We start from the raw sequence: 17,397 nt of genomic DNA on the forward strand, positions 1-17,397 counted from the left end.
AAAGGGGAGGGATGGGATGGCTCAAGGGATTGGTAATCAGATTACAAAGTCTTTCACTTCTAGGTCACTGGTTCAAATCTGCCCCCTGTTTAGTAGTGACCAAAAGCTGTTCCCAGCTGATGGCTTTTCAGTAGCCTTTGTGCGATGCATTAGTGATCTGTATCCCATGCCTGGTGAAAATCGCTTCTAGCCGCTGTGTCAGGAGCCTCAGCTCAGACCCTTTAAGTAGGAATAAACGACCCACTCAGGCATTGAAGGGCTTGGTGGCTTATTTTCCAGAAAACAATTTTGATAAGTGAGCAGGGCAGTGCAGCTGAATCTGCACTGTCACAGTTGCTCTGGGCTTCCACAGCAGACCCTGCTTCTCAGCACTGCCACTATCGCTTCCTTCTATCATTGCTTCATAAAAAAAACATTACCGTCTTACTTAAGAATTAGGCTGATATCTCTTAATTTGAGCTCTAAGGTATCACTCCATAGTAGCTTTTGTATTAGGATAGAACAAATAGAATCATAATTGCAAAAAAACTTTAAAACTAAAAAGAAAATTACTAAATACATTCATCTTAAGAGAAATGTCATACTAATTAGTAAAATTGATTTTGATTTATAAAGTATGAAAACATTTTTGTTGATGGTTTTAGTGCCACAGTAACACTGTGGAAGCTATCAGACTGCAACTTCGCTAAGCTCTGGTGCTATACAAGACTTTTACCACTACAGTGTTCTCAGGTAAATGTTGGGAAGTTTTTATAAAATGAAATACTGAAAACAAGGTAAAATACCTGCAGAAGAGCCCTTTTGAGTGTATGTTTTCTATTGCCATCTCTCACTGGTACTTACTGTCAGACATTTAAATAATAGGTTTATAGACTTGGCTCTTACTGGCGTTTTGAAGTGCTGTTTTCCTTAAGGTAGGGGAATGCTAAAAGACATAATATAAAAAGAATGTAATTTCTGGTTCATTAATACATGAAGCTGAAACAATGAGTGCCTGCTATAGGTGCCCTGTACCCTTCTATGGACATCACTCTGACAATTTTAGAGGTGTGCATTTATGTCCATAAGGTTGCACACAAACCATTGTAAAACCATCACTTTTCCCCCAAAACTAGCTAAAGAAAAACTATTGCCCAGAGAAATCATGACTGCCACCTCCCTGGAGGTGTTCAAGGCCAGGTTGGATGGGGCTTTGAGCCCCTGATCCAGTGGGAGGAACTGGATGGGCTTTGAGGCCCCTTCCAACGGAAACCATTTCAGGATTCTATGATTCTATGATATGTGTTGCAACAGATATTTTTGTGCAGAACTAGATATTTCATCAATTCTAAACAAAACCTTGTTGGATCAAATGTATCACATCAGCCAGGTCCCTGTTTACTTGCATAAACTTTTGTTAGCAGTTTGCTGTGATCACCTCAGCCTGGGGAAATACAACACATGCAGAGCAGAGGTTGGTGGGGAACTGGCAAGAGGGATATACATCTGGCTCAGGTCTCCAGACTTGTTTCCAGCTCCCAGTGTTCTGTCTAGCATGCTTGTGGCTTCACCTTTGAAACTGAGGCTGAAAAAGTGTGCAAATAAAACCCATGTACTGCAACACATGTTTATTATCCACATTATGCAAGAATGGGATTTATAGGCTCTGTGTTCACTAGGTCTTCAGTGGCCAAGCTGGCTGGCTTGCAATGCAGTGTGATCCTCGCTCGAAACCACACCAAACACAGAATAAAAATCCCGAATGACATATTTATGATCCAAAATACACCTTCCGCATCTAACAATGCTTTTGTATCAAATGTCTCAGTGATCCGTGGGACATGGAGCAGCCACTGTGTCCCACCAGAAAGCTCAGGATGTCCAAGATCCTGCAGGAGCTATGTCTCTCCATGCCCTTCCACCAAGGCGTTTTGTGGGCTGCTCATAATGTTTTGCTCAAGCTTACTTGCACCTGCAGCTCCAGCCGCGCCAGCTTGGGGGATCTAAGTTTCACCATACAGGGCAAGGGTGAAAGTAACTGCCAGCTTTGTGGGGCTGTTTGGACAAGGAGTGCAGGTTTATAAGCGAAAGCCATTCATTTCTGAAGTTCACACAAAGGTTACATGGAGAAAACCAAAATAAACTGAAAATACCAGTGACACAGCTGTTATTAAGCTCAGAAAGGCTTCCTTTCTACTCTGGCCTGATCCTTCACTCCATTTCCTTGGGGAAAGCTAGTTTTATTCCAGTAGTTATCTCAAGTCCTGTGCTCTGAGAGTGAACCAGAGTGCTTTACGAGCAGGCAAATTCAGGCTGGGTTCAGCAGAGAAAAGTTTGTCCATATTTTAGAGGTTTTTATGACTTTAACTGTTAGTTTAAAAAGGAATTTAGGTGAACTGAGGTAACCTCCAAATGAGGCAACCTGAGCTAGGGCCTCCCCAGCCACAGGAAAACATTTCTTCCTAAGATCTCACCTCAACCCCCCCTCTTTCACCTTAAACCCATGCCCTCTTGTCCTATCCCCTGATGCTGTACGGTAAAGAACCCCTCCTCAGCTTTCCTGGCATATCAGTGCTTCTTGGTGCAGTTCAAAAGGACCCTCCTATGGCTATAAGTGCATGCAGGTAGACTAAACCATGCTTTAGCATTGTATGTGTTTCCGATGTTATAAACCGATGCACTCCGGTGGTACACCTCCCTCCCAAAGCATGCAGAAGCCTTCAAGCTGCTGCATCTGGTGAGTGGACTCATCTACTCAGGTACTGGACATGTGAGCAGTGTCTCATCTTTATGGACAGACACGTATATTGAGGTCCCCAGAGAAGGGAGCTGTGATTGGTGTTTGATGCCATTTTGAGTGGTTGTAGGATACAGCCAGATTCCTCATGGCAGGGATTGCTTGCCAAGACTCCACTCTGCACTGGGGAAGCTGTGGTGGTGTTGAAATCAAGGCATGGAAACCGTATCCCAGTGTTTTTCATCATTTTGGAGGAAAAGGAGCAGAAGTAAAGCTCAGGGTTGCTTTTGGTTTTAGTGTTGCTTATGAACCTTACAAGATCAGAGGGTCTTGCGAGTGAAGTGTAATGGTTTGGAAATAAACACCAGGGGTGGCTCCAGCTGCCTTTGGTCTAACTAAATGGCTATTATGTATATTCTATTTAACTTATTTTAAAATTAGGCAAAGAGCATACAGGAATGCTCCTCTGTGCGCTAGATGCTTGAACTTCCAACTGTGTGTTCAGGACCAAACAAAAGGAAAATGGTTCTCTTTCAAGGAGCTTATCATTTGGTATATATATAACACAAAGCAGGCATGAAATGCTGTGGGAAAGAGTGACTGACTTCCTGCATTATCCCATGTTTTTAACATTTTGAATTTTTATTGATGAGGGCCAGAATTTGCAGATTTCACGCCTTGTCTTTTGCCTTCCATGATATCTGTGAATTTAATTCTTTTTTTTGAAGTGGTTCTTCTTAAGCTGAAAATGATGAGCCCTTAGCTTAAAAAGATGGGAAAGTAGTTAAATCCACAGCATGCTTTTTTTCAAAGTGCACCAGAAACTTTAGAGAGTGTGTGCAGAAAGTTTACCAGACATCACTCATGCTGTAGCGCAGTGGTGGCTGATCTTCATGGTCCTGACAAGCTCCATGGAGATCTCACAGTCACAGGACAAGGTTTCTGTTTCTTCAGATCCTACCCAGTGGCCCAGATACACCTGCCATAGCAGCTCTGACAGGCTGGCTCCTCCCACGGTGAGAAAATCACAGAGTGACCTGAGTTGGAAGGCACTGAGAAGGATCATCAAGTCCAACTCCTGTCCCTGCACAGGACACTCCAACATTCACACTGTGGGTCTGAGGGCACTGGTCAAATGCTTCTGGAATATTGTCAGGCTTGGCACCATGACTGCTTCCCTGGCAACAGTTCCAGTGCTCCACCACCCTCCGGGGGAAGAACTTTTTCTTAATGTTTAACTTAACCCTCCCCTGGCATCTTCCTGCCATTCACTCAGGTCCTGTCATTGGTCACCAGAAAGAAGAGGTCAGCACCTCCTCCTCCTCCTTCCCTTGTGAGGAAGCAGTAAACTGCTACGAGGTCCCCCTTGAGTCTACTCTTCTACAAGCTGAACAGACCAAGTCACTTCAGCCACTCCTCATATGACTTCCCCTCTAGACCCTTCACCAACTTTGTGGCCCTCCTCAGAAACTCTCCAGTAGCTTGAGATCCTTTTTATACTGCAACACCCAAAAATGATACACAATACTCAGGGAGAGATTGCCCAGTGCTGTCCATGTTGTCCCATCGTGCCCACTGGTGTAGCCTGGTTTCAAGAGCCAGCCAGTTTGCCTTGGCTGACAGTCATGGGAAAGTTTTAGTCTGGCAACCTGGATGCAGCCTTCCAAGACAGAGTCCCATACAAAATTTTCAGGATGATTTCTTCCATTTCCTAACAACTATGACAACAAACAGGCATCCATCTTAACATACTGGAGTCTTCAAGGCTTGGGAATATGAATGCTTAGGTTATTTTGCCAGAGAAGAACTGCAACTGATAAATGAGCACCTTTCTACATGGGAAGATGGGGCTTTTCAGCACTTCCATGCAGCATCCGTTCTCGTGATAGCAATCATTATGCTAAGAAATAACACTCCTTGTTCTTCTGTTACCATCACTTCCCTGACTAATGTCGTAAGTCCGTGAGCATGGTTTGTCCCCCTGTACTCAGCATCGGTGAGGCCACACATTGAATCCTGTGTTCAGTTTTGGGACCCTTACTACAAGAAAGACATTGAGGGGCTGAAGTGTGTCCAGAGAAGGAGAACAGAGCTGAGGAAGGGTCAGGTGCACAGTAGTTTTGGGAGCAGGTGAAGGACCTGGAGTTGTTTAGTCTCAGGAAGAAGAGTCTAAGGGAAGATATCATCACTCTCTACAGCTCCTGAAAGGAGGTCATGATGACATGAGTCTTGGGCTCTTATCCCAAGTCACAAAGACTACAGTGAAAGGGAATAGCCTCAAGTTGTGCCAGGGGAGGTTTGGATCGGATATTAGGAGAAACTACTGAAAGAGTGGTGAAGGCATGGCACAGGCTGCCCAGGGCAGCAGCGGAGTCCCCATCCCTGACAGGGTTCAAAAATCCTGTTGACTGCAGCACTTAGGAACATGGTTTAGTAGGCACAGTGATACAGGGCCAATGTTTGGACTGGATGAGCTTAGAGGTCTTTTCCAGTCTTAATGATTCTATGATTTGACTACAGGATTCATGCTAAAAGTGAGGCAGGGCAAGTAGCACACAGGTCTCCTGAGCATTACTCAGCAGTAAACAGTGTGAGCAAGTTGATGACCAGGTCAGTCCAAGACCACTAAGCAGGCCAGGAGGGTGAACAAGGCAGGACTTCATGGCATTAAGAGAGCATCCCATTCCTCACGTCATTTCCATGTCCAGAGATGCTGAGGTGGAAGTTGTGTATTGTGGCAGTGCCATGGCTGTCCACACCTGCTGGAGAGAAGGTCTGTGCCCAGCGTCTCTGGAGGGTGGAGGGTCTGGACTTACTTTGCCAGTACAGCTGTGCCTGGCAGCTACCAGCACAGAGCAAGGACCAGACGTTTAATTATGAATGTGTACTGTTTATGAGAGCCTTCTGTACTCTGAATTGGAAGATCTTTATCTGAATAATTTGTCATATCAGATTAGTTATATATCCTTCAGGCTGCTTCACAAAGCTCTTCTGCGTATGAAAGATTTTCTCCTTGTGGAGCTTTCTTAGCCTTGCTTTTACTCCCCCATCTCAGAGCTGGGTGGAAAACCTTGTTTGATATCTGATGGCATGTCTAATGTCTGATAAAAAGGCCTGATAAAAAAATTGTCCAATATTTCCCCTTCTGCTTTATTCAGACTTTGAAGATGTCAGTCATATCAGGGTCTGCTTGCTGTAATTTGGTTTTCCGCCACAGGTGCACATTTTTGGCAAAGGAGCATTGTTTTAGTGGGAAAAAGGGAAGCTGCTGCTCCTCCCTTTCGGTTGCCTGCAATAATAAATCACAATTTGCCATTCTCTAACTGCAAAGAGAGTTATCTCCATGAGTTTGTGACCCAAAAAGTTTCAGTTTACATACCCCCTTGCACAGAGACCTTGCCTGTGGAGAGACTTTTCCTTCCTCAAGTTACTTCAGAGGTGGCAGGCATTGATTCTGAGGCTTCAAAGGACAGGAAGAGTTAGTGTTGTCTTATCCTCTGGCTGGAGTGGAAATCCAGCTGTCTATGTTTAAATAACAGGCATGTCAGACTCCATGTCTGCCTGTGAGGTGCTGAGCTTAACACTCAGATTTTCTTTTTTTTTTTTTTTTGTTTGTTTGTTTTAAGATTGGCCTTTTAATAAAAATTAATACCAAGCTGATATGTTTGTGTACACATACAATATAATAGGGGTAAATTCTTAAATAATGTCTTGGTAGTTGTTCAGGCAGCATCCAGGAATCTATAGAGGATTTGCCCTTCTTAACATCTCTGTTTCTCTAGGTATAAAAAAAAAAAGTAAGGAAACTGACTATTTCATTGAAAAATGCAGCAGTGTGAGATTTGCATAAAGCAGTAATAAAAGTCTTCCTACAGCATTCAGACACAAGCAACAAAGAAGTAATGCCTTTTTACCCAGTTGTATTTGATACTTAACATGTAAAAACAGTTATTCACTTGATTGTTTCACATTCATTTCAGTAATATGATTGTTCACTTGTAGACTGAGTTCTGGATTTACACATTTATTAAAACATGAGAAAATTACTTCCATAACTTACTTTAGGCCATGTTTTTCATTAGATATGAGCCATTACCTTCATGATGGTAAAATATCAAAACAAAATTCCAGCCCCTTGTATCATCTCATTTTCAACCTCGTGTATTAACAGTTTTGTTGCACGCTGATTTTCAGGAGCAGTTTATTTCAACTAATTTGTTATCACAAAGATTTAAGATCACTATGTTTTATTTAACTTTATTTGAGCAAATAAAATTCCAAGAACCTGAATATTCTGGTTCAAGGCTTTTAGAGGTTTTCACCCCACACTATGCAAAAGAGTGATCCAATAAGACAGGCTGAGGGTAAACAGGTGGTTTTATTGACCTATTTTGTATGCATACTGTTTGTTTAGATACAGCAGAGCTGGTCCATTGTAATTTAAAAGATTTTCAGCTCAAGCAACTACTCCAGGAAGAACTTTTTTCCCCCCACAGTGTGAGAACGGTTTATTTCTGTCCAGCCCCAGTTCCTAAATGAAATGAAACCACCCAAAATAACAACCCTAGAGATCTTGACCAGGCTCAAAGCCCCAGGGCTGAAAACAGTGGCTATGTGGAGCCTGACTGGGGAGCAGATGAGTGTCTCTGCCCTGGAGCAGTTGCATCCCTCAGATGGGTGGACCAGATGGCTGAGGTTGGTAGCAGCATCAACAACACAGCTTCTTTCTGCTGCCATCCCTTAGTGGAGCCTGTGCAAGCTGCGAGCTACCGTGGCGAGTCTGACAGGCGGCAAGTGGAGGAGTCATCATGACTCAATCATCTGTCTGCACCCCGAGACCCTGCTCCTCCCTAGTCTGGAGCTTCCCACAACTCCCGTCAACAGCAAGAAAACTGGTGGGGTTTGAAAACTTACTAATAGTTGCTCACAGATTTGTCTCAGTCAGTGCTCAGTGCCCAACGAGGCACCTCTGATAAAATGTCAGTCGTGCACCACTGCAAGGGGTCAACTGTGCCCAAACTACTGCTTGTAAATGATGTTAAACTGTTTCTAATAGCTGCAAGATCAAGCTGAAAGTGGCACTCAGTGTACATTCAAACAAGGAAACATGCTAAAACTGATGGCTTCTGATTTGCCCCAGATTGGAGCCAATGAAGGCTGTGAAAGTCTTTGTGAAAAACTGAGTCCAGGCTAGGAAGTCTGAGGCTTGAGACCCCTCCCAGTTTCAAGCAGAGACACTTCTGATTCCTAGTCCACAGAGATCTTGACATTTCTTGGTGCTAAAGCACTCTGAACTTTTAGTCATGGGTCTAGGTGGTTCTGATTACGGCACCTACAGATTCCTTTGGTTTGTTTTTATTTTATTATATTTTATTTTATTTTATTTTATTTTATTTTATTTTATTTTATTTTATTTTATTTTATTTTATTTTATTTTATTTTATTTTATTTTATTTTATTTTATTTTATTTTATTTTATTTTATTTTATTTTTATTATTTTTTTTAATTTCATTTCATTATTTAACTTCATTTTATTATTTTTTTTACATTATTTTACTTTACATTATTATTTCATTTCAAACTAAGCATGGCACTCAAATAGGTATCCAGAAAACTGGGCAAACCAAGACAAAGCAGATTTATGACCCACAGTATAAGGTTTTACTGGCAAAGATGTATGAGCTAAGAGCCTGAAAAAATCCTTTGCCACCTCAGCCAAGATAACTATGTTAGCAAAACCTCTAGTGCAGGTTTTGCGTAGTTTTTCTAACGGAGGAATATTCTTGCTGGCTGAGCTTATGTCATTTGGAGAGGTGATGCAGTCTTTGCCAGAAAACCTCCTGCATCTCTATTAAGTAGATGTTGCTGACGCAGGCACGCAGTAAAGCCGGAGCAGCAGAGGATCTTCTCCTGTGCCAGAGGTTTAGGCATGATCATAAGCTCGCAACATCTTCTCCTACCCCCGTCCAAATTAACTGTGAATACAAAATGAAATACAGTTTACAGAACTACATGTATTTTTGAAACACGATTTTCCTGAGGTTCATGTACTGCAGTGGACATCCTCAAGATACCCTTAAACAATCCAGCTCAAGTATCAGATGCTCTTCAGTTGTGCCAAATACTGCACATGGCAATTCAGGCTGCTTCCTAGCAGCATTTATTTGCCCTCATGGAGCTACATGTTCCTAGGACCAGACCACTTTTGAGCTCATGTATTAGAGACAAGGCAATGTCTCCCAACTGCAGTCAGCAGCATAGGAACTTCAACACTTAAACTGATCAGGTTTCACTTGCTGTTACTGGTTGAGATCGGTGGAAGCTATTGACCCTTCAAAACTCTTTTTTCCCATCAGTGAGACACACAGAGATTTCCCCGGCTCACATCTCCAATTCTGGGATGGCAAACTGCAGCTGTCAGGAAGGAGAACCGGCTAGCTGGCTCCAGGTAGATCCAAGGCCTTCATGTCTCCTTTCCTGACTATCTCTGCAGTAGCAGCCCAAAGGCAAACATCCCAGTAACCTTCATCCCTGAAATATCTCAATATGCATTAAAAAAGCGGTTGGCTTCTGTTTTGTAGAATCAGAAAATGGTTTTGGTTGGAAAGGGCCTTAAAGGTCATCCAGTTCCAACCTCCCTGCCATAGGAATCAGTTGACCTTTTGACCAAGCCCTCACGTCTAACATATATTTTTGATCTGCAAGGAAACTATCTGCTAAAGGCCAACGTTTTGTGCTCCAGGTCATGGAGCACGTCCCTCTCACCAGCTTGTTTTGGTTTGAGTTGTTGTGAGTGAGATCATAGAATCATAGAATCACTTGGTTGGAAAAGACCTTTGAGATCATCAGGTCCAACCATACCTGCCCACAACTAAATCATATGCCTGAGCACCACATCTACCCATCTTTTAAACACCCCAAGGGATGGGGACTCAACCATGCCCCTGGGCAGCCTCTTCCAGTGCCCGATGACCCATTCGGTAAAGAAATTTTTTCTGATGCCCTTGTGCAACTTCAGGCCATTTCTTCTTGTCCTATTGCCTGTCACCTGGGAGAAGAGAACAGCACCCACCTCGCTACAACCTCCTTTCAGGTAGTTGTAAACAGTTATGAGGTCTCCCCTCAGGCTCCTTTTCTCCAGACTAAGCAACCCCAGGTTCCTCAGCCACCTCTCATAACCCTTGTTCTCCAGACCCTTCACCAGCGCCATTCCCTTCTCTGGTTACACTCCAGCCCTCAATGTCTTTCTTGCAGTCAGAGGCCCAGTAATGACATACAGATATAGTGGACCCTTTCAAAGATTTTTACCCACACAGTACAATACCAGTTTATGCGATGTGATGGCCTTTCTACTGATCTGTTATGTTTTGTTCATACTAGACAAATTGTTGGGAGGTTTGTGAGCAAGGTGAGCCAGCATTCCTACCTATGGTCCTCATACTATTAGCACAAATGTCTACATTTGAGAACTTGGTGTTCACCATGTTATTACAGGTCCTGGAAGGCTTTTCTCCTGTAAGCTCTCCATCATAAGACACTAGGGACAACAGAATCTGGAGAATTGCATTTTAAAATTTAAAGTTTTCATAAAGATGAAGCCTGAGGCTTTTATACTAGAAAACCATGAGTTTTCTTTGCACTGTTCACAAAATATTAGCAACAGAGTGTTATGTACAGACATTTTCTTGTTATGTTTTTTTTACTAAGGTATTCGTAAGAGATATGACCCTTATGCTTTTTAAATCTTGATTTCTTTAGATTTAAACATTTTTTAATAATCATGATTGATTTTAAGAACTTGTACATCCAATGTGAGGTACGTCTAGAAATTTTCAGTGGAAGTTCTGCAGTAGATATTGGATTACTGTGTGAACTGTGACAAGTCCTAGACTCCAGATGCTCTAAAGCAATCTGTTCTAATATGTTCATGCATTATTATTACTGTTGCAGGGTGATTTATTGCTGTAGAAAGCTATCACAATTGCAGATTTAATATCCAATAGATCTTTGAATGAAGTATCACAAAGTACTTGGCTGCGGCCATTCTATGATTGTATCTCTGCAGATGTTTTCTTTTGCTGTTTAAAAACGGATGTCTATCAGATGTTTTGTCTACTGTAAGCAGGGATTTTATCACATTTCTGTGAATTCATTTAGGGAAATTTATTCTTGACACTAATTGATAATGTGAACTAGTTTAACTTTGGATTATTTATTATTTTTGCTATGTGTTGTTCAAGTGTAGTTGCTCAGTAATTCTAATCCCTAATAAATAATATTGCAGGAGCACTTGAGAATGTAATTCTGTTTTAAGATGTGCAGAAAACTGAGAGTGTGTCAGAAATTCAGGAATTCTGTCCGTGAAGCAGTGAAAGGTCTTGGGAATTCCAAACTGACAAACTTGCACTACAGACATACAGAATTATATGTTTCATCATGAAGAGGAGTTTCTCTTTTTATGAGGAGCAGCTGAGGGACCTGGGGCCATTTAGTCTGGAGAAGGGGAGGCTGAGGGGAGACCTCATCGTGCTTTACAGCAACCTGAAAGGAAGCTGGAGTGAGGTGGGTGCTGGTCGCTTCTCGCAAGTGACAAGTGATAGGATGAGAAGAAATGACCTCAAGTTGTGCCACAGGATGTTTGGAAAAGGAAAACTTTCTTTACTGACAGAGTGGTGAAGCACTGGCAGTGGCTGCCCTGTGCAGGGGTGAAGTCCTTGTCCCTGGAGGGGTTCAAAAATTGTGTAGACATGTCACTTGGGGCATGGTTTAGTAGGCACTGTGGTGTTGGGCTGGTGTTTGGACTGGATGAGCTTAGAGGTCTTTTCCGATCTTAATGATTCTATGACTTCTCAGTGGAGGAAAGGCTGAAGCGCTACCACTCAGACAGACCAATTCTCTGTCTGATTCTGGGTGAAAGGAGAGTCAAAGGTCATCTTGAATGACTGTAGACATATACCAAATTCCGAGGAAATCATGTGGCTATCAAGAAAAAATGACACATCCTTCCAAAACTGCTAAGTAAAATTTGCCCTCTCACACACCATTTCTGGCACATGATCACCTCTCTCTTCCTATCTACCTCTGCTTTTACAAATATTTCAGGATCCAGCTGATGCCATTTTAATCAACCAGAATTTCTAATGGAAATTCATTTCACTTCTGGAAATCATTTGGGACATTTGGACAGGGGCTTGCAATTCAGTTTTCTCTGAATTGAGAATTCAGAGTTTGCACAAGCCAAAACCTCATAGAAACCCAAACCAGTACAAGGCAGCTGGAGACAATGGGGGACTTGTGTCAAAATCATATTGCCCCAAGCCAAATGTTTATTGTAGACATGACCATTCAAGCCCAGCATGTACCATGTAAGCACCACGCCACACCTGAAATTTCAATAGAAAGCAGGGGAAGTTGATGAAATTTCTTTTCAAAAGTTCAAGAAAAAGTAAAATTTGGGGGCATTTTTTTTCTTTTTCAATCTATTTTTCCTCATTCCTAATTACACGCAACTCAGTTGAGTAAGTATACCACAAATATGAAGTGATGAGGTCGATTTGATTGTCCAACTCCATAAAAATAAAAGAGGCCTGTTTTAACATCCTTTTACCTTTCTCAAACATTTGAATTTTTAACCATTTTTAATTTGTTAGAATAGTTATACAGGGTATGGGATCAGCGCTGCAAACAGTTATTTACATAGGCCTTTTACCTGGAGTCTAGCTGGGATATTAATGGATTTTCATGTTTTCAGGATCAGACTTTTGAGCTTCCTTTTAGCACACTGATGCTTTCGTTTGACGAGAGTCGTGTGCTATAAAATATGGGTCTGCTGCTTGATCATCACCTGGATCCATTCTCCTTGGTTATTATTATCAGTTAATGCCTTCTTGTAGCAGAGAACTTGAGCTGTTATGCTAGAAGCTGTGTCGTGGATGTGACATGCCATGTTGTGACATTTCTGTGTCACTTAAAGATGGACACACTAGACTCCTTGTTTAAGTGAAGGTTTATACCCTTGATCCTTTCTCTACTTGATATATTGGTTTTGTCTGTTTTCTTTCCAAGTTGGCTCATAAGGGCATGGATACTTACCAAAACTTGTGTCTTCTGGGCTGGATGTAGAGAAATCTGATTAATTGAAGCTCAGTTAATCCCTTAGATCCTCTTTGCTGCTTCATCCATGAAGCCTTGTCCTGACCCTAACAATCTGGCTGAGTTATCCAAAACTCCTCACATTGTCAACCTCGGTCTCATTGCTGTTCTTTGTGAAGTGAATACCATTCTGTAGGCATCCACAAAGCTAAGCAGCAGCCACCAGCAGCATGTTGGGTATTGCATATTATTCCCCGTATCATAGATGATCTAGAAAGCAAAGACTGTGAGCCATGTGAAGAAAGAGTATGAAGGGATGGTGAGCAGTGGCTGCCAGTTCTTCAATGAGCATAGGGGAATCAGAATAACAAATCTGGGCGAGGTCTAGAAACAGGAAGGACATGATCTGTTGGAGCGAGTCCAGAGGAAGCCACAGAGATGATCCGAGGGCTGAAGACCCTTCCTTATGAGGACAAGCTGAGAGAGTTGTGCTTGTTCAGCCTGGGGAACAGAAGTCTGCAAGGAGATCTTAGAGCAGCTTCCAGTACTGACAGGAGCTCAGGAAAGATGGGAAGGGGCTCTTGGTCAAGGAGTGCAGGGATAGGATGTGGGGGAATGGTTTTAAGCTGAAAGAGGGGAGATGGAGATGATATCTTAGGGAGAAGTGTTTTCCTGTGAGGGTGGGGAAGCCCTGGCTCAGGTTGCCCAGAACAGCTGTGGCTGCTTCATCCCTGGAGGTGTTCAAGGGCAGGTTGGATGGGGCTTTGAGCAGCTTCATTAAGTGGGAGGTGTCCCTGCCCATGACAGAGGAGTGGGACTGGATGGGTTTTAAGGTTCCTGCCAACCTGAACCATTCCATGATTCTATGATTCTATGAAACAGACAAGGACACTGCAGTTCTGTATTTTGTGATTGGAAGAAAAAAGGTGATGTATTTAGATGAACTGGGTGGTTAGTTTTCAAAACAGAAATGTGGGACACAGTAGCTTGAGAAAAGGCTGCTTTTTCCAAAGCAGAATGTTCTCTTTCCTCTCACTGGTCATTAGCAGTGCTTCTGAAGACCAGCCCTTCATGGAGGAAGTCATGCTGGAACACAATGACCTGGTGACAATTTTAAGCTTCCCCCAGCATGTAATAACTCTGAGTAATTGGTAGGTACATGCACTTCAAGGACAACAACTTTTTTTGCTCCTTTGCCTGTTTAAATCATAGCATTTTGTGCAAGGCAGTGCAGCCAAATGTGTGTTGGAATGCACAGCACTGCTGCAGGAACACAGTACTATGGTGTGTGTCTAAAACTTTTACAGATTAGTGCAAGCTGGGCATGTGTGGCTTACTGGTCTTGGTTTTAGATACCAAATCTTTCAGAGAACTTTTTTTTTCTGGTAGGATTTCTAAGCCTCTCTTGTGGCTCCTCTGTCCTCTAGCCACACTGCACATGATGATGGGTTTAGGAGAAGCCTGGGAACTGAAGCGCCTGACAACTCCTACCATGATCTTTCCATAGAGGGTCTTTCTCTAGATGCTGTCGGTTTAAAAGAGGAGGGTGATGCTACCTTACCTGTTACGTAAAGACAAAGCAGTTGGATCTTTGAGATGGCTGCTAGGAGAAAGGACTAGCCACAGCTCTCCCAAAAGCACCCTGGCTTGCCTGTGCAGTCAAAGTATCATCTCTTTGCTGATCATCTCATACACATAGCTCTGCCTGATAAAGGGGATGATAAAGCTGCAGTCTAAAAACCAGTATTTACAGATGTTCAGCAGATCTGAACCACATTTGGGGCCTGGTTTAATTGTAAAGAGCTTAGTGGAATAGAGTTGAGTTGAGTTGAGTTGAGTTGAGTTGAGTTGAGTTGAGTGGCGTGGAGTGGAGTTGAGTGGCGTGGAGTGGAGTTGAGTTCAATTAAGTTGAGCTGCGTAGAATAGAATAGAATAGAATAGAATAGAATAGAATAGAATAGAATAGAATAGAATAGAATAGAATAGAATAGAATAGAATAGAATAGAATAGAATAGAATAGAATAGAATAGAATAGAATAGAATAGAATAGAATAGAATATTGCAGATGCAATATTTATGAGTCTTAACTTCTGGTGAACCAAGCTGTTCTAAGGTCTGAGTGACTCAGTACTTTAAGGTAAAGCATTTATGGGTGCTTGTGATGTCCATGAAGGTTTGAGAAGAGGTGTTGCAGCATCAATAAAAACCTTTGTTTCGTGGCCCCACCTTCCTCTGGTGCTCAGGGGTTTCATCTTTAGTTTAGTAGAATCACTGGTGGTTCCTGCAATGGCCTGAAGAACATCCTGAGGGCTTCACTATTCTTATGTACAGTTTTATAATTGAGGGATTTTTGGCATCTTTATATTTACAGTGAAATTTAGTGCTTGGTATCAGGTGTTTGGCTGAAAATGTCAGTATTCTGTAACAGCTGAAAGAAGCTCACCCTCCTAAAATAGATGCTGTTTTGTCCTAAATATGTGGATTTGTACCCCCAAACGTAACTCATATGTCCCATCCTCCAAAAATTCTATATATTAAATGGGCCCTACAGGAGGATAAATGGTGAAGAAAGAGGTAGGTGTGGAAAGGCTTCACATGAAGAAAGGTTACTCTGAAGCGGTTCTCCACACGCACTTGCCTAAGCTGTCCAAAGCTCAGCTGAATTCCTGAGTCATCTAGTACTGACATTAACAAAGACAGAGTACTCAGGAAGGTGGGCACTTGATTTTAGAATGCTCCCCAGAGCATGCTCTTCTCCAGGCTGAACAACCCCATCTCTCTCAGCCTGTCCTTATAGTGCTCCTACTCTCAGATCATCTTTGTAGCCCTCCTTTGGACCCAACAGTTTGCATAAGGTGTGGATAAATGGTGTTATGCTTCACAAATCTGAATCAAGGTGTTTATTTTGAAGTTTCTAATGCAAAGAATAATTCACATCCCCAATGCAGAAGTCTCTTTCAAATCAGTGGGTTTGGAGGTGCAGCCTGTATGCTGATAAGCAGTTACCAGAGCAAGAACAAAGAATGCCTGGTTTTAGAAATGTTGTGTGTGTTGCCATTTATACAAAAGGAAGCTGGAAAAAAAAATCAACTCTAGTGCAGCATACATGATGACAAAGATACTAGTTGCAAAATGCTGGTTTTATAAGAATAATTCATTATACTTTCTTTGATCCAGTGTTACAAATTAGGGTCACTCGTGTCAGGAGATTAAAACCTTTTTGTCTCTCTTTGATATCAAACTATTCTTTCCCAGTCTCTTTTATCTTGCAGTGCAGTGCTGAATTCCAATGCATCTTTGTCAGTTCACTCATGTTATTTGCAGCAATCATTTAATTGGTTTTAGAATTAATATTATTTAGTTGTACTGTCATTTGCAACAACAGAGGCTCTTTAATATCCTAAAAATGTTGAGAGGCTCCGGCATTAGCTGGGTAAGGATATGTGTAAGAGAGACCACAAAGAATTCGGGTACCATGGTGGGAGTGCAAGGTAGCTAAATTGGATAGAAAAAGAGAAGAAAAAAAAACCCCATACAAGTCAAAGTAAGATTGTACATCAGAAAAACTACAGCAATCTACTGAAAATTAGTAGATGATAGTCATGAGTAGCTTACAGTGAACCACAGGTACCAGCTTCCCTGAAGCACAGAAATAGGAACTTGGAGAAGCCTGTAAAAGGTGTCCTCAGGGAATCTTCCATTTTTTCACTATGATACCTTTAATCCTAGAATTGTCAAGCCACATGGAAAATAATAGGACTGAATAGTTCAGTCAGTTAAAAGTTAGTATTATTTCTTTTATCAAAAATATTAGGTCTTTCTGTGTTTCTGGAGCTGTTAGGATTTGTATAAACTTTAAAACAAGTGAAGTCAAGTATTGAACTTGTATTGCTCTTTCCTTTTTTTAATTTAAGATCATTATCTGTGACTAAGCAGACTTTATTCAATAGAAAGAAAGAACTTTAAGCCAATATTTTTTAACAGATGATCCAACGAGAGGCAGAAGTAAAGAATAAGGTAACTGCTGTGGCGTTGACAGACTCTGTTCACAATGTGTGGCACCAAGAAGCTGGGAAAACTATTCGAGAGTGGATGCGAGAGGTGAGGCTGCGTTTTTTTAAAGAGCTGGGGTATATACGTCTGTATATAGCTCTATAAACACGTCTTTATCTGCTGACCTCTTCTGTTTCTTTAGGGTATGAAAGACATCGCGTTACAGGACTGTTGAAATTGTATGCCCATACCAGCCCCTAAAATAACTGAGATTAAAGCCATTTCTGAACTTCAAAGTTAGCAGTGAAAATAATAAGAACCAAGTTCAGTTTTTCTGCCTGCTGCACAGCAATATAGAGACATATTCCAAAGCAGCCCATGTGTTGCCGGGTATCTGGAGCAAAGTCCTGAGTGCACCCAGCATTCCTGGCTTGACCTGCTGATGGTGGAAAAGCACCTCTAAGCTCTTCATGACTCAGTTTGATGATTCTCACAACTGGCAAAAAAATCTGTTCTCTCAGCAGTTTTGTGAGGTGTAATTACTCCTGAAGTGCTCTGAAGTTTTCTAATGAAAAGTACAACTGTACAGTTACC

General features: G+C 41.9%; 1 protein-coding gene across 3 annotated transcripts in view; it reads left to right on the forward strand.

Annotated features, from left to right (window-relative positions):
- The window catches only part of ARB2A (ARB2 cotranscriptional regulator A), a 317,755-nt gene that overhangs the window by 216,685 nt on the left and 83,673 nt on the right, over nucleotides 1–17,397 (forward strand). For all 3 annotated transcript variants that reach the window (XM_069881093.1, XM_069881095.1, XM_069881092.1), the window contains one exon: nucleotides 16,795–16,911. In XM_069881093.1, coding sequence (XP_069737194.1) covers nucleotides 16,795–16,911 — 117 coding nt within the window. The remainder of the gene's footprint in view (nucleotides 1–16,794; nucleotides 16,912–17,397) is intronic.

The sequence above is a fragment of the Phaenicophaeus curvirostris genome, chromosome Z, assembly GCF_032191515.1.
Source record: "Phaenicophaeus curvirostris isolate KB17595 chromosome Z, BPBGC_Pcur_1.0, whole genome shotgun sequence".
NCBI lineage: Eukaryota > Metazoa > Chordata > Aves > Cuculiformes > Cuculidae > Phaenicophaeus > Phaenicophaeus curvirostris.